The 24,313-nt window shown below is 45.0% G+C and overlaps 1 protein-coding gene and 1 non-coding gene across 2 annotated transcripts in view; both read left to right on the forward strand.

Moving 5' to 3' along the window:
- Positions 1 to 24,313, forward strand: part of LOC126274082 (microtubule-associated protein futsch) — a 255,151-nt gene that overhangs the window by 149,649 nt on the left and 81,189 nt on the right. The window contains exons 5-6 of the mRNA XM_049977084.1: positions 9,790 to 10,545; positions 16,861 to 17,285. Coding sequence (XP_049833041.1) covers positions 9,790 to 10,545; positions 16,861 to 17,285 — 1,181 coding nt within the window. The remainder of the gene's footprint in view (positions 1 to 9,789; positions 10,546 to 16,860; positions 17,286 to 24,313) is intronic.
- On the forward strand, positions 11,463 to 11,537 carry Trnat-ugu (transfer RNA threonine (anticodon UGU)). Its single transcript has one exon. It is a non-coding gene; the product is annotated as a tRNA-Thr (tRNA).

Below are 24,313 nucleotides of genomic sequence, written 5' to 3' on the forward strand. Positions count from 1 at the left end.
TCCTCTTGCATTTCAGTAAAATTTTACATTGCTACAAGCTCTCGATATACCACAGAATCAACCGCAAAAAGCCTCAGTGAACTTCCGATGTTATCCACAAGCAAACCGCGAAAAATATAATTTAGGTTGGCAAGAAATGGATTAGAGTCTCCATAGTCCAAAATACAATTCAGTGAGTTAATAAGAGCATAAGTTAGTTCAGTTTATCCCTAGTGTATAATTTTGTTTTGTTCATACATTTTTGCAGAGTAGTTGTTTATAATATAAAAAGGAAGTACTGCACTGTTCTTTACACGAATCACTGTACAACTACACTGTCCAGCAAGTGTTAATTTTTCTGTTTCTGAAAAGTAGCGTCATTCAAGTTTCTCTTTCGGCTTATTTCTAGACGTCTGATCACATTTATCTTTATATTAGGACATTTACGCAGTACTGACTACATAACGTCGTTTGTTACCAGGTGTGTTGCTTGTTTCTTGGGGTGATGGTGCCCTACAGCAAATACCGATACGCAGTCAGAAAAAGCATTATTTCATGTTTTAATTTTGACAGTGCTAATAATATTGTCTACTTGCCACAAGAAACTTGCACCACAGCAAACATATGACATAACTCTTAATAACCTTCTGAAAAGTAATCGGTTCGAAACCCCTAACTACACTATTTTTAATAAAAATAATAATAAGTGTGAACCATTATAAACGCTTTATTATACAATTATACACTACAAATGACTTTCTTTAATGATATTAGACTTGTACTTTAAACATAAGGAATTAGATGTTATCATTTAAATATTTTATGATTGTTCTCCTCATCTCTACTCTGGTCGGCCTCTAGGGCGATCCACAGTACTGCGCATTCTCCCATATTGCCCTCCCAGTACCCACTCAATATGCTTACATTTCCACGTGTGACACACATGAACAGTAGATATACGTCACAGAGTCTAAGTGCTTATATAAGTTTGTTTTCCAGGCGAACAGATGGTAACTTAGAAATGCCATCAGGCATTCTTTTTCCATCTCTTTCAGAAGGCCTCCATAAGTCACAATTTATCCGCTCACACATTATAAGTACCGACAGTTAACGACTGCCTCTGTGGCAAGAGCGACAGTGAGCTGTTTCTCTGCAGTATATTACCAGCCCACCACTACCCAGAGGCAACGTGTATCAGTTGCAATACTTCCATATTGCGCTCAGAGCGATATATTTCTAAGAAGTGTTCCCCTTCTGCACGAACACTATTCTATATCACAATGAAGAATTTTAAGTGACGGATCAGTACTTGAAGTGTAGTTCAGGAAAGTGACAGAAACTTACCTGACTGCTGGCCTAGTCTCATTTCTCGCTTCTCTCTTGTACAGTGATCGTTCTACATGCGTGAATAGCTTTCCTTCGACGACTTTACTCCCTGCGCGTAGAAGCTGACGAAGATTGCTCTCAGCCAATGTTCAGACACGTTTTGGCACCATTCAATATATTTCTGAACGGAGAAGGAGCTTTCACCACAGTTAAAAACACGTTATTACTCATATTACGGTATGTTGGAAGTACGAAACAGACCATTCCAGATTTGCAGAACATTTAAAACATCATAACCATCATCCTACAAGCATTAAACAAGAAATGAAAATAATTAGAATAAGCAACCATGACAAACATCTTATACAAACGCAAGAAAACTTCCACATCCAAAAAGTCATAACTAAAAACAAACATGTGATAAATGAGCAAACATACATCAGCACAGGCTCCCTACTACACTTAATAAAGGAAATGATAACATAAAACAAAAAAACTCTTCCCCCTTCACCTTCTGGACACACACACACACACACACACACACACACACACACACACAAACGCAACAGAAAAGCATACACAAACAGATCACAGATACTTCAATAATTACACTCGATAGTTTGGCCATAACAAAAAAATGGCTCTGAGCACTATGGGACTTAACATCTATGGTCATCAGTCCCCTAGAACTTAGAACTACTTAAACCTAACTAACCTAAGTACATCACACAACACCCAGCCATCACGAGGCAGAGAAAGTTCCTGAGCCCGGCGGGAATCGAATCCGGGAACCCGGGCGTGGGAAGCGAGAACACTACCGCACGACCACGAGGTGCGGGCTTTGGCCATAACATTCGATCTTTGGCAAAAAAGTTTGACAGTCTGCAACAGAAACCAAAACATTGCATTGAAACAAGGGTTCAGTTCATAGTGCTGTGCAATGTGGGAAAAAACTGCAAATTGGCATTCATAAGAAGAACAACAACACCAAAAATGCAACAGGAGCGTAATATGTAGGAAATTGTCCACGCAACCTGTAAGTACAGTTCAAAACATTACAAATTAATAGTAAATACCAACTACCAGAACTGTTTGTAACTTATAGGTACAGTGGCCACACTGTAAATTAAATAGCAAACATACGTACATATTCCAGGCTACTGATGATGCCTTGCAGAAGATAAAGGCGAAACGCGTATGGCACTAAAATTGTGTTTTATTCAGTTGCTGTCAGACGGTCCATAAGCAAAAACTATCAGTATATCGTAATATTACACGCAACTGAGGAAGACAGGACTACAAAAGTTGAAGACGTTATCATTCATTTGCACGTCACAATTTAACCCCTCCAGAGACTGTACAAGGTGGTCAGAAATAGACAGAAAAGCGTGTAAGGGTGTTGCAGGGTAGGTTGTGCTGAGAAACAAATGTTAAGAAAAAATTCGATACGTCACACCACATTCGAGTCAATTAGCATTGAAGTTAGCCAATTAGGCCGTTGTGCGCGCAAATTCAAGGGGTCCGCCAGAGACGATGATGTCAAATGTGTTCTTCGTTTCGTTTCCTGAAACCTGATCGAACCTGAGTCAACGGCTGAGCAGCCTCGTGCGCTATCGTTTACCCAATGAGAACAGCTGACACTAACTGTAGTTGGTGGGCAGCTTGAATCTGTGCACGCAACGACCTAATTGGTTAATTTCAATGCTAATTGACTCGGAAAAGGTGCAACATATCGATTTTTTTTTCTTAACACCAATATCTCAGCACAACCTATCCTGGAACACCCTTACAGGCTTTTCAGACTCTTTCTGACTACGTTGTATATTCTAAACAATTATGCTTGAGAACTACAAACAGAAAGAAGTATAAGCAAATCACTAAAATGTAGTGTCTCTCTGACATCGAAGTCTTCGAAGGTGTTCTTTAAATTTTGGAAACAGACGAAAATCGGATAGGACCAAGTCAGGACTGTATGGAGGATGATCGATCACAGTGAACCCAAGGCGTTAGATTCTTGCAGATGCCCTAGCACTGGTGTGTGCTCTGGCATTGTCTTGTTGATGAAGATGGTACTCCATGTGTGGACGAACTCATCGAATTCGTAACTCGATTGTAGCACGCTTCTTCTCACGTACCGACATAGTTACGTTACACGCCACCACGTTACACGCTCTATTTCGGAGCCCTCTAGCGGCTAAGAAAATGGCTCTGAGCACTATGGGACTTAACGTCTGAGGTCATCAGTTCCCTAGAACTCAGAACTACTTAAACCTAACTAACCTAAGAACATCACACACATCCATGCCCGAGGCAGGATTCGAACCTGCGACCGTAGTGGTCGCGCGGTTCTAGACTGAAGCGAGTAGAACCGCTCGGCCACACTGGCCGTTTCTAGCACCTTAGGGCTGCAAATATGTAGAGATGAAGAATAAAGATTTAGAATTCTGATAACGTTTGTTTTTAAAAATCTGTAAGAGGTTTCACATAAGAAATTAGGAGGTTCTACTTAGCAGCACGCTATCGTACAATGTGCTCTTGTACCCTTTAGATAGTAATATTGTGTCATGCAAAGAGAAATCTAAGCACTGTTTACGACGGGGCAGTCATAACGCTTGCTAATTTCACCATAGGATTTACACAGGTTTATACGCACAGTTCTGTAGACTTCATGCTTGTTGCCTGGGAATCCACACGTAATGCCATGCTTTATCATCTCACATAACATTCATTCCATTATGTCACAGGTTAATAACGTTTTTCTTCATGAAGAAAACTTCTGTTCATATTTGCAGTGTTGTGCTAGTAATGATACGAAAGACTGGGAACATTCGCTTTAAAACCAGCAAAGTGATATCTCGTGTAGAGTAATAGCTACAAACGTTGCCATTGATGATGTCTTTCAAAATGTAAAGGCGAAATCAGTTTTCGTGATAAAACTGATTTTCTTCAGGTGCACATAGACGGACCCAACGTGACAATCATCAACAGACGACAAAAGTACAGTTCTCCCGAGCAAGCAGTGTTGTTTTACAAAGTGAGGTCTTGACAGTGATCTGTAAAACCACTAGTTACATTTGTTATTATTTGTCCTATCTGCGGACTCCCGTGCACTACTAATCACTCAACAGTGTAACAATATCCACTCACATTAGCCGTCGTTTCACAACTGAAACATTACAATACCGAAACAAAACAATACGATACTGACAACAACATTTTTTGTCAGCTTCAGTGTAGGGTTATTAATGCGACAATTATTTATTTTCCCAAATGCACAAAGTCAAGAAAGGTTCATTGACATCATGTGCGTTGGCTTCCAGAATATATACACTCATCAACAAACGTGTTGCATTACTATACTCCAATATGTCATGCAGGTGCATTGCTATTGCAACTATTACTCTACCGAGCGGAAGGTCACCCTGAACTTGTTTGTAAACATACACACAATTACCATGGGCGCTACCAAAAGGTTGAAAGGTGCCTTCGAATGGACTGCAGCATTTTAGTTGAAAGTAAAGCACCAGTAGGGACGCATTAGAGGCGTACGTGGAACAAAAGAGTTACTACCCATCACGCATCACATTACGTGCAAAGGTACAGAGTGACAATTATTGAACTGTGTGAAATGAAATGTAAGTTAGTTACAAGCTACAGGGTGCACACTTTATTCAACATGTAAACGGCACTGCAGATACTCGGATTTAGGTCATGACATGTTCGATATACCTGCCGTCATTGGCGATTGTGTGGTGCAAACTAAGAGCGAAATTCTGCATGACCCGCTGAAGTGTCGGAGCATCGATGATGTCGATGATCTCCTTAATGGCCGTTTTCAGCTCAGCAATGGTTTTGGGGTTTTTGCTGTACACCTTGTCTTTAATATAGCCACATAAAAAGGAGTCGCACGTGTTCAGATCCGGAGAATATAGCGGCCAATCGAAGCCCATGACAGTGGACTCGGGGTACCCCAGAGCCAGAATGCAGTCCCCAAAGTGCTAATCCAGGACATCAAACACTCTTCTGCTTCGCCGGCTGGGGTGGCCGAGCGGTTCTAGGCGCTACAGTCTGGAACCGCGCGACCACTGCGGTAGCAGGTTCGAATCCTGCCTCGGGCATGGATGTGTGTGATGTTCTTAGATTAGTTAGGTTTAAGTAGTCTTAAGTACTAGGGGACTGATTACTTCAGAAGTTAAGTCCCATAGTGCTCAGAGCCATTTGAACCATTTTTTTAACTCTCCTACTTCGATGGGGCTTAACTCTGTCTTGCATGAACCACATCTTGTCAACCTCAGGATCGCTTTGGATAATGGGGATGAAATCATCTTCCAACCTTCACATACCTTTCGGTAGTCACCTGCCATGAAAACGGCCGCTGTGGCCGAGCGGTACTAGGCTCTTAAGTCCAGAACTACGCGGCTACTACGGTCGCAGGTTCGAATCCTGCCTCGGGCGTGGATGTGTGTGATGTCGTTAGGTTAGTTAGGTTTATGTAGCTTTACGTCTAGGGGACTCATGATCTCAGATGTTGAGTCCCATAGTGCTAAAAGCCATTTGAATTTCGTGCCATGAAGGAATATCGTGTAGATTATTCCGTGACTGGACATTGCACACCACACACTCACCCGTTGAGTGTGAAAAGACTTGTCGATCGCGAAATGCGCATTCTCAGTCCCCCAAATGCGCCAGTTTTGCTTATTGACGAACCCATTCAAACGAAAGTGAGCTTAGTCGCTGAACCAAACCATGTACACATTAACAATTCTCATCATGTCCCGCGGTCAACCGTTCAGTTTGAACGTCCTAACGCAAACCGTTCAGACGTTCTGACGATTTTATTTCACACAGTTCTGTAATTGTCACCCTGGATATCAGCGAGGGAGGTTGCTCGATGGGCTATAATCTCGCGGAACGGATACCCCAGGATTGTATTTGGCCGTTGTTACAAACGAACCTTGGGTTTGCTTGCACACTGCTATAATCACAGACAACGACTTTGGGAACAACCCGGGAATATCCAATGCCTCGAACTCAGTGTCTCATATGTGCGACAAGATGGTGGTGGCTGTACCTGGGGTCACTATTCACCTTTCGTTGTTGTCGTAGTTGTCTGGAGCGATCTCACTGCCCTACGGTACAGGGAAAAGTACCTGCAGCAAATAGTTGGTATACATCGCCAACATTTTGGTGACAAATTCATCGTGATGTATTATAGCTCTCATGGTCATTGTACTGTTCTCGTGAACAAGTTCCTTCAGCAAACTAGATCACCAGAATGGAGACGCCTGCCTGTTTCCCAGACATTAATCCAATAAAATGTGTGGGATCGATTGAAATGAGCTGTTTTTTGGAGGACAACAAACATCACGTACTCTGCACGACTTACACAGAATCGCCATTGAATAGCGAGACAGTTTTGACCAGAGCTAGCTTGGTGATCTCGTCGATTTTATTCCACAACAAATTGAAACCCACATCCGAGCAACGGGACTTTCCACCACATATTGACATTTCTAAGGACTGCTGCTGTGAATGCTCTCCTCCCCCCTAACCCCTTGTAGGAAACAGGCGACTTTGGCATTGCACAAATGTTTGTTTATTTTGATTTGGTGATTTAGATATATTGAAAATGAATATAAACACATGCTACAAAACCAATTTTTTATGTCCTGTGCATGCACTTGGAAAAGGGCGATACAAAACTTTTGTTGATGTATGTATGTAGATGTGGAAAAGGGTGATACAAAACTTTTGTTGATGTGTGTATATAAATGTAGATTACCTGTGGCTACAGTACACCTGACACGGTTATTCAGGGCAATTTCACTGCTCTACGGTATAAAGACAAGGAACTGTTGCCAATAGGAATTAGAATTATATTAATACCTTCAGATGCTAACGGGCGTTGATATATATCAACGGGGACAGGTGAAAATGTGTACCCCGACCGGGACTCGAACCCGGGATCTCCTGCTTATGTGGCAGACACTCGAGTATCCATATGAGCCACCGAGGGCACGCTTCCCGCGAGGCCCACATTCTCACCTTGTATGTCCACACACTACATTCGTAGTGTACCACCCCAACGCACTCTTTGCTCCCATAAGAGTTCGGGGAATATGTGTGGATCCGCACAGAAGAAGAAGGTCATGGCCGGTGTTGCCGGTACTATATACTTTTATGGATATGGTGTCTGTTCTTTCGGACATGTCCAGAAGAACAGGCACCATATCTATGTAAGTAAATAGTGGGAATGTATCGCCAATATTTTGGTGACAAATTCATCACGATGGATGATTGCTCGCGTGCTCATTGTGATGTTCTCGTGAACACGTTCCCCCAGCATGCTAGATCACCAGAACGAAGTGGCCTGCCTGTACCACAGACATGAACCCAATCGAATGTGTAGGATCGACTGAAATTAACTGTTTTTGGGCGTCAGCAACAGGCATGTACTCTGCAGAAGTTACAAAGCATCGCCGTTGAAGATCGAGACAATTTGGCCCGGAGTTGGCTTGGTGATCTCAGCGATGGTATGCCACAACAGATTGAAGCCCATATCCGAGTAAGGGATCGTTCCACCACACAGTGACATCAGGACTGCTGTGAACACACCTCACCTCTCCCCTCGCCCTCCCCTCCCCACTGATCCCGCCATCCCCCACCCACCCCCCACCCCTCCACCCCCCCCTCACCTTCTAGGAAACAGATGATTTTGGCATTACGCAGATATTTATTTTTTTGATTCGGGTTTTTGGGTATATTGCACATGAATGTAAACGCACGTCAGTGAGCCAATTTTTATTTTTGATGTCGCGAATTTTGAAATGAAGGGGTGATTCAAAACTTTTGTTTGTTTGTTGTTGTTGTTGTTGTGGTCTTCATTCCTGAGACTGGTTTGATGCAGCTCTCCATGCTACTCTACCCTGTGCAAGTTTCTTCATCTCCCAGTACCTACTGTAACCTACATCCTTCTGAATCTGCTTAGTGTATTCATCTCTTGGTCTCCCTCTACGATTTTTACCCTCCACGCTGCCCTCCAATACTAAATTTGTGATCCCTTGATGCCTCAGAACAAGTCCTACCAACCGGTCCCTTCTTCTTGCCAAGTTTGTGCCACAAACTCCTCTTCTCCCCAATCCTATTCAACATCTCCTCATTAGTTATGTGATCTAACCATCTAATCTTCAGCATTCTTCTGTGGCACCACATTTCGAAAGCTTCTATTCTCTTTTTGTCTAAACTGTTTATCGTCCACGTTTCACTTCCATACATGGCTACACTCCATACAAATACTTTCAGAAACGACTACCTGACACTTAAATCTAAACTCATTGTTAACAAATTTCGCTTCTTCAGAAACTCTCTCCTTGCCATTGCCAGTCTACATTTTATATCCTCTCTACTTCGACCATTGTTAGTTATTTTGCTCCCCAAATAGCAAAACTCCTTTACTACTTTAAGTGTCTCATTTGCTAATCTAATTCCCTCAGCATCACTGGACTTAATTCGACTACATTCCATTATCCACGTTTGCTTTTGTTGATGTTCATCTTATATCCCCCTTTCAAGACACAATCCATTCCGTTCAACTGCTCTTCCAAGTCCTTTGCTGTCTCTGACAGAATTACGGTGTCATCGGCGAACCGCAAAGTTTTTATTTCTTCTCCATGGATTTTAATACCTACTCTGAACTTTTCTTTTGTTTCATTCACTGCTTGTTCAATATACATATTGAATAACATCGGGGAGAGGCTACAACCCTCTCTCACTCCTTTCCCAACCACTGCTTCCCTTTCATGTCCCTCGACTCTTATAACTGCCATCTGCTTTCTGTACAAATTGTAAATATCCTTTCGCTCCCTGTATTTTACTCCTGCCACCTTTAGAATTTGAAAGAGAGTTCTCCAGTCAACATAGTTAAAAGCTTTCTCTAAGTCTACAAATGCTAGAAACGTAGGTTTGCCTTTCCTTAATCTTTCTTCTAAGATAAGTCGTAGAGTCAGTATTGCCTCACTTGTTCTAATATTTCTACTGAATCAAAACTGATCTTCCCCGAGATCAGCTCTACCAGTTTTTCCATTCTTCTGTAAGGAATTCGCGTTAGTATTTTGCAGCTGTGACTTATTAAACTGATAGTTCGGTAATTTTCACATCAGTCAACACCTGCTTTCTTTGGGATTGGAATTATTATATTCTTCTTGAAGTCTGAGGGTATTTCGCCTGTCTCATATATCTTGCTCACCAGATGGTAGAGATTTGTCAGGACTGGCTCTCCCAAGGCCGTCAGTAGTTGTAATGGAATGTTGTCTACTCCCGGGGCCTTGTTTCGACGCAGGTCCTTCAGTGGTAACTTTTGTGTATGTGTGTATATAAATATAGATGTGGGTGTAGCAAGACTTTAGCCTCAAAGTACATATTCTACTCTCTTGTGCTTCATTCCTACACACGCGAGACATTTAATTGCCTCGTGTGTTGTTCCAGCAGCAGGAATCGCAGCAGCAGGAGGAGGAGGAGGAGGAGGAGAAAGAGCTGCAGAAGCAGCAGCAGCGACACGAAGACGACGCCGATATCGACGCCGTCCCGGCAACCGAGGACGACGAAGCGAAGGGAGCCGAGGAGCCGTCGGCCCGGGCGCCGCCGACGCTGACGCTGACGGGTCCGCAGGAGTCGGTGGAGACGCAGCAGTCGGCGGACGAGCGCCAGTGGGCCATGGAGGTGGAGGACGAGGAGCAGCCGCTGCCGCAGCCCGAGCCGCCGCAGCCGCCCAAGAGGAAGCGGCGCAGCAGGAGGGACCTCTCCGACATCCCGCCAGGCGGCGCGCGCTACGCCGGGGACGCCTCTCCCGCCCGGTACGGCAGCGAGGACTTCGCTGCGCAGCCTAGGTACGCCAATGAGAACTTCGCAGCCGAATCCGCTGACAGGTTACAAAGGGACGTTTCCGCAACGGAAGGCGACCGGTACGCCAACGGGAGCTTTGCGGAGGCGCACGACCGCTACCGGCTCAATGAAGTGCCGACTATTCGCCGCTACACCACCGAGGATGTCAGCGACTTTAAGGTAGAAGAGGAGATCCGGTACGCGGAGGATGCCGAGGAGAAGGTGGAGGGTCGCTACGTCAACGGCGACGCCCTCCTCGACGACTACAGGAGGCACTCTGTGGACGCTAGGCTGCCCGTCGTGAATGGCCACTACACCAAAGAAGACTGGCTGGAAAGCGTCCAGTCCAGCAAGCACGAGGTAATGCTCTTCAGTTTGGGAAACACCTTTTCTACCGCACGTAGTGTCCATAAAGTCCCACTATCGTTTCAAAAAATCTAACTATTACAAATATTAGAAATAGCATACCGTGGTTTGTTGTAGAAATGTTCAGCATCTCTCAAAACTATTTTTCTGTCGTGCCAGAATTTGAATGTGTAGTCTACTCGTCGCTAGTAGGACGTCAAAGCGATACTCAAATTCTGCCCCTGTACGGTCAGCACTGCAGCATCAACAGTTCTGATGTTTCATTCATTCCTGCAAGAACGGTAGCAATTTCTCGACTGGTGTTGTGTCTTCGCGATCCATGAAAAAACCCCACAGAAATGGTATGACATCTGTGGAGCGTCTGGGCCATCACGGCCGATCCACCTCTCATGAAATGTCTCATTCAGTGCTTCCCACATGACGAATTGACTTCTGGGGGATGCGTTGAAATGCAACTTGCTATCTGTCAACAGATGCTTGAGACAGAGGGGGGACGTCCTCTTCGAAGAAGATCTGTGACGCTGCCTGTCTCTTCAATGTCTTTGAACCACTTCGTATGCTTGTTTTTGCCGGTGGTGCCCACTCATAATGACGTCATAATCCCGCAGTACCGTTGTCACTGATCTGCATTCTGCACACCTGATAACACATTGCGCCTTCTCCTGTCCGAAAGAACAGACACCTTATCCATATAAGTATATAGTCTGGCAATACCGGTCATGACTTTCTTCTTCTATGCGGATGCACACATATTCCAAGGACTCTTACGGGACTTGGAAGAATTTCTTCCACGAGTAATGAGTGTATTGGGGTGGGACACTACGAATGTAGTGTGTGGACATACAAGGTGAGAATGTGGGTCTCGCCAGAGGCAAGAGCGAGATAGTCCCTGCAGTCGCACTATCCTCTGTGCCCTCGGTGGCTCAGATGGATAGAGCGTCTGCCATGTAAGCAGGAGATCCCGGGTTCGAGTCCCGGGCGGGGCACACAATTTCACCTGTCCCACTTGATATATAACAACACCCGTCAACAGCTGAAGGTTTTAATACAATTCTAATTTCGTTCTAGATAGTCGCAGGTCATCAATGGTGTCTGTTCTTTCGGACATGTCCGACATGTCCGAAAGAACAGACACATTATCCATATAAGAATAATTAAAAATACGTTTGCTCTCGATTCTGATGAGAACAATCCTACCACTGAACTGTTCACAATAACACACTCTCTGCCCTATCTTCCTATTCATAACGGAACTTGCTCCCGCTATACCATTTTCTGCTGCTGTTGACAGTACCCTATCCTAGTCTAACCAAAAATCCTTATCTTCTTTCCATTTCATTTTCTAGATTGAGACTTTGCATTTCCCTTTTCAGATTTTCTAACTTCTCTACCACGTTCAAGCTACTGACATTCCACATCCAGACTTTTAGAACGTTATCCTTGCGCCGGTTATTCAATGTTTTCTCATGATCACCTCTTCCTTGGTTGTCCCCACCCGGAGGTGGAATGGGATACGATTCTGGAATCCTTAGCCAATGGAGTGATCATCAAGACACTTTTTCAATTACAGGCAACATGTCCTTTGTATATATGTTATGTGCGGTTAATGCAGTGGTTTCCATTGCCTTCTGCATCCTCATGCCTTTTATCATTGCTGATTCTTCCGCTTTTTGGGCAATTTCCCACCCAAAGGGCAAGAGAATGCCCTGAACCTCTGTCCGCTCCTTCGCCCTCTCTGACAAGTCTGTTGGCAGAATGACGGTGACCTCTTATACCGGAAGTCTTCAGCTGCCAATGCTGATTGTTATTCAAAATGTAAGCGGTGGCGGAGTTCGATCCTGGGACCGAGAGCGTTTTGATTACTAATCAACGACGCTATCTTTTTTCTAAAAGATAATTTGTCAGTTTGTTTAACGATTAGACTATTATAAAACGGAATTTCTTGAAGGAATGTGGAACCTAGAGATGCCCACAACTCCTTAATTTGTAGTGAAGTAAGGTTTAAAATTTACCTGCAAAGGTCTAAATAAAAAAATTACAACTGACTCCGGTTAGGGTCGGACGTTCGTAAACCGTCAGCCTACCCACTCAGTCATTTTCTTTATTTTTATTTTTTCTATTATTTCCCCTTTTTATTGGTCGTGGAATATCTTCTCATCTAGCTAAGTTTAAATTCTAAAAATATAAGAAACAAAAATCAAATCCACCTCTATTTGGCACCGCCATTTTAACTCTACCATTAAAAAAAGGAAAGGAACTATCCCTCTTCAGGCATTACCCCAGACACCTAGACCACGGGTGGCTTAATAAACTGAAAGTAGGGTAAGTTAAAATTCATTGATGTTTGTTGCAAGATTCTAGCGCGAGTTGTTTTTACGAGATATCCGCATCGACACTTATTTGTGTCATTCAACCTGCGTGGATTTTATGTTTCCTTACACTACAATTGTGTTTTCATCGGTGCATTGCGACTTGCTAGTCAGCTAGTGTGTGACAGTCCGACAGTAGTTCGTGAGTGAACAATGGGATTTACCAGTGCAGAAAAAGCCGACATGCTAGTAGTGTATGGAGAGATACACTGAAGCGCCAAAGGTATAGGCATGCGTATTCAAATACAGAGATATGTTAACAGGCAGAATACGATGCTGCGGTCGGCAACGCGAACATGAAACAACAAGTGTCTGGCGCAGTCGTTAGATCGGTTACTGCTGCTACAATGGCAGGTTATCAAGATTCAAGTGAGTCTGACCGTGGTGTTATAGTCGGCGCTCGAGCGATGGTAAACAGCATCTCTGAGTTAGCGATAAGTGGGTATTTTTCCGTACGACCATTTCACGAGTGTACCGTGAATATCAGGAATCTGGTAAAACATCGAATCTCCGACATCGCTGCGGCTGCAAAAAGATCCTGAAACACCTGGACCAACTATGACTGAAGAGAATCGTCCAACGTGACAGAACCCTTCCGTAAATTGCTACAGATATCAATGCTGGGCCATCAACAAGTGTCAGCGTGCGAACCATTCATCGAATGCTGCAGGCCTGTCCATAAACATCATAGACATCGGCTTTCGGAACCGAAAGCCCACTTGTGTACCCTTCATGACTGCACTACACAAGGCTTTACGCCTCGTCTGGGGCCGTCAACACCGACATTGATCTGTTGATGACTGAAAACATGTTACGTGGTCGATCGAGTCTCGTTTCAAATTGTATCGAGCGGATGAACGTGTACGGGTATGGAGACAACCTCATGAATCCATGGACCCTGCATGTCAGCAGGGGGCTGTACAAGCTGGTGGAGGCTCTGTAATGGTGTGGGGCGTGTGCAGTTGGAGTGATATGGGGTCCCTGATACGTCTAGATACGATTCTGACAGGTGACAGGTACGTAAGCATCATGTCTGATCACCTGCATCCATTCATGTTGACTGTGCATTCCGACGGACTTGGGCAATTCCAGCAGGGCAATGTGACACCCCACACGTGCAGAATTGCTACAGAGTGCCTCCAGGAACACTGTTCTGAGTTTAAACACTTCCGATGGCCACCAAATTCCCCAGACATGAACATTATTGAACATATCTATGGTGCCTTGCAACGTTCTGTTCAGACTACATCTCCACTCCCTCGTACTCTTACCGATTTATGGACAGGCCTGCAGGATTCATGGTGTCATTTCCCTCCAGCACTACTTCAGAAATTAGTCGTGTTCATGCCACGTCGTGTTGCCCACTGCTACGTGCTCGCGGGGGCCCTTCTCTATATTATGAAGGTGTAAAAGTTTCTTTGGCTCTTCAATGTAGAAAGAAAGCAGTTCCTTCTCGTATGGTGTATGAAGCAAGATGTCCCAGTGGACGTCAAGGAAGTCTGATATTTGAAGGACTTAGTACGTGTTCGGCCAGTTAGTAGTTTTAGTCTAGAACGAGATTTCGTTTGGGTCGTTAGTAGGTGGGATTTCCAAGTGAGGTTTTCAATAGAACGTTAGCCCAAGATGTTTTAGTGTTTTGTTTAGGTTGGATTGGATGGCTGTGGACTGTGAAGTGAAGATATCGGGAACGGCTGTTTTGCCGCTCTCTATGGACGAGCGTTTCTAGGCGCTTCAGTCTGGAACCGCGTGACCGCTACGGTTGCAGGTTCGAATCCTGCGTCGAGCATGGATGTGTGTGATGCCCTTAGGTTAGTTAGGTTTAAGTAGTTCTGCGTTATAGGGGACTGATGACCTCAGATGTTAAGTCCCATAGTGCTCAGAGCCATTTGAACGGATGTTTTGTCTATAATTATTATTTTGCAGAATTAATGGAGAGATACCAATGGTTATACCGGGAGGTGAAATTACTTAACTGGAGATTGAGGGATCGTTGGGAAAAATGGAGGCCAGTATAAGATGTCAACCTCCACGGTGGTTAATGTCTTGCATTCCATAGAGGGTTGGGGAAGTAACCTTTATGTCTGTTATTGCTGCACCACCAATCAGTGGTGAAACATGTGTGGATAAAAATTCTACGTGAAGATGGCAAGTTTTCTTTACTGATTGTCGCTTTCAGCTAAGTGAGGAGCCATCTTCAGATCTAAAATAGAGAAAATTGCATATAAAAACTGAACGACAAAAAATACACTCAGTATTTGGGTTTCCATTATGCAATACACACCACTATAAAATGTTGTTCAATGTATGACAGTCATTACACATCGTGGCATTATTAGGTCTAAGTCACACTAGTTAAATAATAATATGATGAGTGGTATGAAACACCTCACTTGAATGAAAAATCAGAGATGATTGTGTAAACTGACAACGTTTCACTCGGCAAATATTGGTTTTTTGCCCATATCGCCACACATGTATAGAAACAATCGACAGAAATGATTGTTGCAACGCCCATGGGTGGATGCAAACAAGCTATCACTTCTAATATTCATAATAGAAACAAGGAAGTGTCTGTGTGACAGCTGCCGGCCAACTGATTGAGTTGTAGCGTCATGTATACACGATAATATTGGCTGCCAGATAGCGCACCGATCCAAATAATTTAACACAGACGTGACTCTAGTAAGACAAATGATGTTAATATAACGAAAAATTGTTGCAGCCTTACAATATAAAAGCGAGAAATTGTATTCGTATCAGTACATTTGCAATAAGTAAACACTAAGTATTATCTGTTCGTTAAAGGATAAGAAATAAAAGTACATTCAGTACTTATTTTTTTTATTTTTTATTATTTTTAACATTTTGCCATTACGCCTATATGATGTTTTTACATAACAAGGGCAACTTAGATCTAAGAATACGACGATATGCAGTGACTGTCATGCAATGAACGACAATTTAGATTGGTATGTAGTGCATTATGAGATGAACATGAACAAAAGCAAAACGAGGATAATGGAATATAGTCGCATTAAGTCGGGTGATGCGGAGGGAATTAGATTAGGAAATGATACACTTAAAGTGGCAAAGGAGTTTTGCTATTTGGGGAGAAAAATAACTAACAATGGTCGAAGTAGAGAGGATATAAAATGTAGACTGGCAACGGCAAGGAAAGCGTTTCTGAAGAAGAGAAATTTGTTGACATCGAGTATAGATTAAAGAATCAGGAAGTCGTTTCTGAAGGTATTTGTATGGAGTGTAGCCATGTGTGGAAGTGAAACAGGGACTGTAAATAGTTTGGACAAGAAGAAAATAGAAGCTTTTGAAATGTGGTGCTACAGAAGAATGCTGAAGATTAGATGGGTAGACCACATAACTAATAAGGAGGTATTGAATAGAATTGGGGAGAAGAGGAGTTTGTGGCACAACTTGACTAGAAGAAGGGACCGGTTGGTAGGACATGTTCTGAGGCATCAAGGGATCACCAATTTAGTATTGGAGGGCAGTGTGGAGAGTAAAAATCGTAGAGGGAGACCAACAGATAAATACACTAAGCAGATCAAAAGGATGTAGGTTGCAGTAAGTACTGGGAGATGAAGAAGCTTGCACAGGATAGGATAGCGTGGAGAGCTGCATCAAACCAGTCTCAAGGCTGAAGACCACAACAACAACAAACATAAAGTGCATAATGGAAATTCAAATACTGGATGTATTTTTACCGTTGACCTGTCATATGCAATTTTCTGTATTTTAGATCTGAAGATGGCTGGCCAGTGAACTGAAAGCGGTCGTCAGTAAAGAAAACTTGTGGTCTTGACGTAGAACTTTTAGCCTGCAACAGATCGCGTGTATCCCCATTGACAGTGTCATGGAATAACATGATCAGTGATGAATTGCCTGAGTGCGGTGCTGAGAACAGGGAGTACGGGTGCTGCAGGCGGCGCTGGCTCTGGAGCCGGACTACATCATTCCCGGGGAGGGAGAGAGCGAGCCGGGCCCCCGGCAGCCGCCGGTGGCGCCGCGGAGGCTGCGGCGGCGGGCGGCCGGCTCGTCCCGCGGCACGTCGCTCGCCGACGAGGACGCCACGTCGCGCGGCGCGGAGTCGCTGCCGTCGGAGGCGGAGCATGAGCCGGAGGCGGAGGCGGAGGCGGAAGCCGACCAGGAGGCGGAGGCGGAGGCGGAGGCGGAGGGGGAACCGGAGCCGGGCTACGCGGCCGTGGTGGCGCGACCGCGCGCCCCCAGCCGCCGCACCAAGCCCAAGTCGCCCCGCAGGCGCTCGCTGCCCGTCACGCCGCGCTTCTTCTCGCTGCCCAGGAGGGCCCTCCGGCCGGCGCCGCCGGTGCGCCCCGTCAGGAATTACAGGTCGGTAGCCCTACCGCTGCTGCCATTGGCCAGCAGCTTTGTCTCTTGGCACTTCTGCCCACACTATCATGTTCTCTCTCTCTTTCTCTCTCTCTCTCTTCCTTCTTTTTCTACCTGTGGGAAGCCAGGGTGAGTCACTTGTGTGTCAGGCAAGAATCGTAGTCACCTCTTCGCCTTGATCCGTGACTTTCAGGGTACCATTTGGGAAGACAGTGAATTTGATATCGTATGGCTGATGTTTTCTAAATCCATGCGCGTTGGCACGGAGGAGGTAATTCTGTTCGAAATACTTACATCTGAGCAAAACGACGCAAACTAGACTGCTTGGCAAAAGAAATGTAGCACACTGTACTCGCATTCGGGAGGACGACGGTTCAATCCCGCTTCCGGTCATCCTGATATAGGTTTTCCGTGATTTCCCTAAATCGGTCCTGGCAAATGCCTGGCACGACCGACTTCCTTCCCTAATCCGATCACACCGATGACCTCGTAGTTTGGTCTCTTCCCCCAAACAACCCAACCCCCAACCCAAAAGAAGTGTAGCTCCCAGAAGTGAAAAAGGAAATGAAATGAAACTTCTGATTGAGAGAGTGCGTTATATTTTATTACACTGATTACAAAACTGGGTCAAATCAACTCTTTTGTGCGGGTAGCTAGAGTCCTCCTGTCGGGTAGACCGATCACCTGCTGCAAGTCTTTTATGTTGCTGTCACTTCGGCGACGTCCGTGTCGTTGAGGATGAAATGATGATGAAGACAACACAGCCAGTCTCGGCTGGGGATTGAACCTGGGCGCCTCGCATGGCAGCATGCCATACTCACCACTTTTTTTATCGCATTTTTCGTTGCATTTGTTCGGGGGGGGGGGGGGGGGAGGTCCTTTGACACTCGTTCAAGTTCACTCATTTCTTTCTTACACTGAGCAGCTAACCCCCTGACCGAACACGCTGAGCCGGCCGCGATGGTCTCGCAGTTCTAGGCGCGAAGTCCGGAACCGTGCGACTGCTACGGTCGCAGGTTCGAATCCTGCCTCGGGCATGGATGTGTGTGATGTCCTTAGGTTAGTTAGGTTTAAGTAGTTCTAAGTTCTAGTGGACTAATGACCACAGCAGTTGAGTCCCATAGTGCTCAGAGCCATTTGAACACGCTGAGCTACCGTGCGACGTACCACTCAGCTACGGAGACGGATTAATCTCGTGCGTCACACGGGCCTGGAGCAAGTCTTTCATTGGACGCCATTTCGGCGACTTGCATGTCTATCAGCCCATGACACCTGCTTTTCTCCAGACGGTCACCCATCGACGTACTAACCGAGCCCAATTTCAACTTCGGTGATCGGGCGGAAACCGCTGTTACCAGCGTGAATTTGGTAGTATGAGCTCACTTAAGACATTGCACCACCTCTGGCCTGAATGCATGCACCGATTCGTTTAGGAAGGATGTCATAAAACAGTTGTGTCCCCTCCCCATGCAAGCTGGCCTACAACTGATGTAACTGACTCTTGGTATCCTGCATACTGGCGCTAGGACTCACCTGACATCCGAGCTGGTTCCGCACATGTACTATCCAGGACAGATCTAGGAACCTAGCTGGACTGCAACGTCACGCAGTCAGTTCATAGAGGCATGTGCCATGTGTGGACGACCATTGTTCTGTTGAAAAATGGTTCCACAATACTGTCGCGTGAGAGGTAACAAAACAGATTGCTTGCTGTCTTTGACAGACCGTTGTGCCATCAAGGATCACTCACTCACAACGAACGTCATCTGAAGTCGTACCTAACGGCTTCCCACGCTATCACGTATGGAGTAACACCATTGTGTTTCTATAAAACATTCGAAGAAGAGGAGCTCTGCTGAGCTCGGTATTTTACCCGTCTCATCCGGGGTAGTGCAGAACTGCAATCGATCTCTCAACAAAAACCAAATTCATTCACCAGCATTCTGTGCTTCCTGGTCACGGCACAGCTCCGAACACAGAATTTTGTGTTGTGGTGTTAGCGGCAGGATGCGCATGAGACGGTAGTTCCTTAGCTCGGCTGCTGCTACTCTCCAACCAATAGTATGGGAAGACACAAAACGTTGCGAGGAGTCCACTACTGTTCTCGGATGACAGGTGCAGACGAGTACGAGTTACGATGCGCTTGGTCCACAGCACGACGATCCTCCTTTGCCGTGATCAGATGCGTTCGACTAGCACCTTGACGACGAGCATTGTTGCCCTCGTGTTCCCAACCAGTCCAACATCGGACCACTGCCACTTCTGATTGCCCCACAGATCTTGATGTTGTATGATTCGACCAGCCGGCCGAATGCAGAACTACAATGAGCCCCCCATCCAAATTCTGTCCAGTGCTGATAACGCTGTCTCACATGACTACATGGCGTCTCTGTGTCCTTCACATTGATTGTTCAGCATCTGCTGCTGCACCTACCGCGACTGGTTACAATACTAAACATGGCAATACTAATGCACCCTGGTGTCTGTTCTAGCTGGCTCTGAGCACTATTGGACTTAACTTCTGAGGTCATCAGTCCCCTAGAACTTAGAACTACTTAAACCTAACTAACCTAAGGACATCACACACATTCATGCCCGAGGCAGGATTCGAACCTGCAACCGTAGCGGTCGGGCGGTTCCAGACTGTTGCGTCTAGAACCGCTCGGCCACTCCGGCCGGCGTGTTCTACCTGTTACAGGCAATTGTAACGCTAATCGTTTACATATCTGCCAATGGTGTGTACGTGTACGACGTTACACTGACGTCCAACCATATCTTCTGAGTGCTTCACTTTTCTTGTCAAGTGTTTTATATATGTATACATACCTACATACATTAGCGGCCGGCCGCGGTGGTCTCGCGGTTCTAGGCGCGCAGTCCGTAACCGTGCGACTGCTACGGTCGCAGGTTCGAATCCTGCCTCGGGCATGGATGTGTGTGATGTCCTTAGGTTAGTTAGGTTTAAGTAGTTCTAAGTTCTAGGGGACTAATGACCACAGCAGTTGAGTCCCATAATGCTCAGAGCCATTCGAACCATTTGAACACATTAGCGACTTGCCCCGGCTCCGCACGGATAGCTCGAATTGTACCTACGGCTAGACGGCTTGCCTGGCGTAGTGGTTATTATTTTACTGTATACAAAAACATTCCTCGGCAATCAGCCTATTTATTAGTAAAAGCCGTATCAGAGTGCCTGAGTAGTTCCTATGATTAGCCTTCACATACGTACAGAAGAACTCGGCATGGGACTTTAATCTTGTATGTATAGATGTACACATTCTGGTCAAGCTTTGTTGCTCTCTGGAGTTGTGGCGGTTGTTTACTGCTTTTCCCGCCAGATACCGCCTCCTCTGTAGTTCATCAGCTCGAATTTCCCATCATTACTATGAGACGTCATTCCAAACGTCAGTTAAACACAGAACAGATAATAATAAATATGCTGCACACTTATCATTACTATAATTATAAATTATGTACATATCTTCTTCATGAATCAGAAATAATAGAGTGGCTAACTGTTGATCAGTGCGTTGTGTAAAGATTATTAGCAGTTGACTTTGAACATAAATAAACGCACGTAAGTGAAAAAAATCTGACTACTCAGTCGGCGCTCAGTCATTGTAGTCAGTCATATTTTCAAGAATCTAGGATTTTCTGTTCAAAGTAATTTAAAGTGAACGACCACATAATTTTAGCCGTTGGCAACGAAGATGGCAGAGTCGGATTTTGTAGAATAATCCTAATGAATTGCAATTCAAGCACGCTAGTTCGCTTACAAAATAATCGTTCGATAAACAACTGTTGAATACTTTTTCTTGTCCTGGAACCCTTACTAACAATGGATTAGTGAAATCAATAGGAAAGACTTCGTAAAGAGCAGCTTGTTATCACGGGTAAAGTATTGTGCATCACGGATACCTCTGTCCATTTTTTTCAGCTATTTTAACTCTGTGGGTCGCACAGAGAGAAAACCGCTACTGTATGAAGAACCTCGGATATGTGACACACTAAAATGTTACATACATATTGACACCACTTTCAAAAGTTAAAAACGATTATATAATGAATTTAGAATGTTGAAAGGGTTATCTGGCATATCTGAGAGAACAGAACAATTAACTAGAAACGTTCTCATACTGAAGATACACATTTTAAAAAATTGTGTCACAATAACAAATCAGTAGACATGGAATATACTTATCCAACAGCTACAACACGTTGTTCACAGTGATGTGCAGTGAAGTGTCTTATCTGAGATGACATACGGCACGAGCTTTGCTGCATCTGCATCAGCGTCTTTTACTTTACTCTGTAATCACGGAGGATACAAAGTGTGGGCATTGGTGCCATTTGCCCCCTTCCTCTTCCATTCATGGGTAATACGCAAGGTGAAAGATGGATGGCCGGCCAGTGTGGCCGAGTGGTTCTAGGCGCTTCAGTCTGGAAACGCGCGACCGCTACGGTCGCAGGTTCGAATTCTGCCTCGGGCATGGATGTATGTGATGTCCTTAGGTTAGTCAGGTTTACGTAGTTCTAAGTTCTAGGGGACTGAGGACCTCAGATGTTAAGTCCCATAGACCATAGTGATTAGAGCCATTTAAACCACTTTGAAAGATGGATGGTATTATAATTTGTTATTTTTCTAATTACACTGTCACGATCACGACCTCAGAGGATGGATTGCAGTGTATACAGGTAGATGTAGATGTAATGGTTTGAGGCATAAGTTCGTAGTGTTTTTCCATAACAACAGATGCACATGACAGAGATTTTATTCATCAATAATATGTTCTCTTTCACTATTAACAATTCTCTGTGAAAGCAGAGGAAACTTTTCGAATCCGTGACTGTAGAAATCACGTTGTTTTGAGGCGATGAACTCGTTGAGCCACGTTCGGAGCGCATTTTCATCCAGGAAGGAAGTTCCATCTGTTCGATAGAGGGCTGAAAAAATGCAAATCTGAGGGTGCAAGATCAGGCGAATAAAATGGGTGCGGAATATCTTCCCAACCTAACTCCTGTGTAGGGTTTTTTGTCAGTCTAGCAGAATGCGGGCAGGCGTTGTTGTAGAGTAGCATCACTTAATGCAGTCTTCCTGGTTGTTGTTCAACGTTTCAGTTGTTGATAATAAATGTCAGAAGTGATGATTACACCCCGGAGAAGCAATTTGTAGTACACCCCAGCGTCATTGTTCCACCAGATTCAGAACATTGTCTTTTGTGAATGCATGGAGGTCTTTGTACTGGGAGTTGTTGCTTTGTATGGCTTCAACTATTTCCTTTTTCCTTACGGTAGTTCAAAGACACGGTCTTTCGTTGTCAGTAACGATACAGGATAGGGATGATTGGTGTTGTTCACAAGCTACACTACAGGCCATTAAAATTGCTACAATGAGAAATGCAGATGATAAACGGGTATTCATTGGACAAATATATTATACTAGAACTGACATGTAATTATATTTCACGCAATTTGGGTGCATAGGTCCTGAGAAATCAGTACCCAGTTGAACCACCTCTGGCCGTAATAACGGCCTTGATACGCCTGGGCATTAAGCCAAACTGAGGTTGGATGGCGTGTACAGGTACAGCTGCCCATGCTGCTTCAACACGATACCACATTTCATCAAGAGTAGTGACCGGCGTATTGTGACGAGCCAGTTGCTCGGCCACCATTGACCACACGTTTTCAATTGGTGAGAGACCTGGAGAATGTGCTGGCCAGGGCAGCAGTCGAACAAATTCTGTATCCAGAATGGCCCGTACAGGACATGCAACATGCGGTCGTGCATTATCCCGCTGAAATGTAGGGTTTCGCAGGGATCGAATGAAGGGTAGAGCCACGGGTCGTAAAACATCTGAAATGTAATGTCCACTTTTCAAAGCGCCGTCAATGTGAACAAAAGGTGACCGAGTCGTGTAACCAATCGCACCCCATGCCATCACGCCGCGTGATACGCCAGTATGGCGATGACGAATACACGCTTCCAATGTGCGTTCACCGCGATGTCGCCAAACACGGATGCTACCATCATGATGCCGTAAACAAAACTTGGATTCATCCGAAAAAATGACGTTTTGCCATTCTTGCACCCAGGTTCGTCGTTGAGTACACCATCGTAGGCGCTCCTCTCTGTGATGCAGTGTCAAGGGCAACCGCAGCCACGGTCTCCGCGCTGCTGCAAACGTCGTCTAAGTGTTCGTGCAGAAGGTTGTTGTCTTGTTAACGTCCCCATCTGTTGACTCAGGGATCGAGACGTGGCTGCACGATCCGCTACAGCCATGCGGATAAGATGCCTGTCATCTCGACTGCTAGTGATACGAGGCCGTTAGGATCCAGCAGGGCGTTCCATATTACCCTCCTGAACCCACCGATTCCATATTCTGCTCTCGTCCAACGCGAGTAGCAATGTCGCGATACGATAAACCGCAATCGCGATAGGCTACAATCCGACCTTTATCAAAGTCGGAAACGTTATGGTACGCATTTCTCCTCCTTACACGAGACATCACAGCAACGTTTCACCAGGCAACGCCGGTGAACTGCTATTTGTGTGTGAGAAATCGGTTGGAAACTTTCCTCATGTCAGCACGTTGTAGGTGTCGCCAACGGCGCCAAGCTTGTGTGAATGGTCTGAAAAGCTAATCATTTGCATATCACAGCATCTTCTTCCTGTCGGTTAAATTTCGCGTCTGTAGCACGTCATCTTCGTGGTGCAGCAATTTTAATGGCCAGTCGTGTAATTGATGGCAAGGAAACAAAGATGCATGTTTGGCCACACGTTGATATGTATGAATTTGGTTTAGAGAGTGCGAACCCATATGCCGGATTTTTGTACCTTCCCCATTGCATGCAAATGTCGCACGATGGTGGTATGGTCACAGTTCATCACATTTGCCACTTCTCGAGTACAATGACGTGGATTATTGTGGACTAATGTGTTTAAACGGTCTTCATCAAACCCTGAAGGTTTTCCTGAACGTAGGGACTCGCTAATGTCAAAACGATCCTCCTTAAAACGAGAAAAC

This window comes from Schistocerca gregaria, chromosome 1 (genome assembly GCF_023897955.1).
Source record: "Schistocerca gregaria isolate iqSchGreg1 chromosome 1, iqSchGreg1.2, whole genome shotgun sequence".
NCBI classification, from domain to species: Eukaryota; Metazoa; Arthropoda; class Insecta; order Orthoptera; family Acrididae; genus Schistocerca; species Schistocerca gregaria.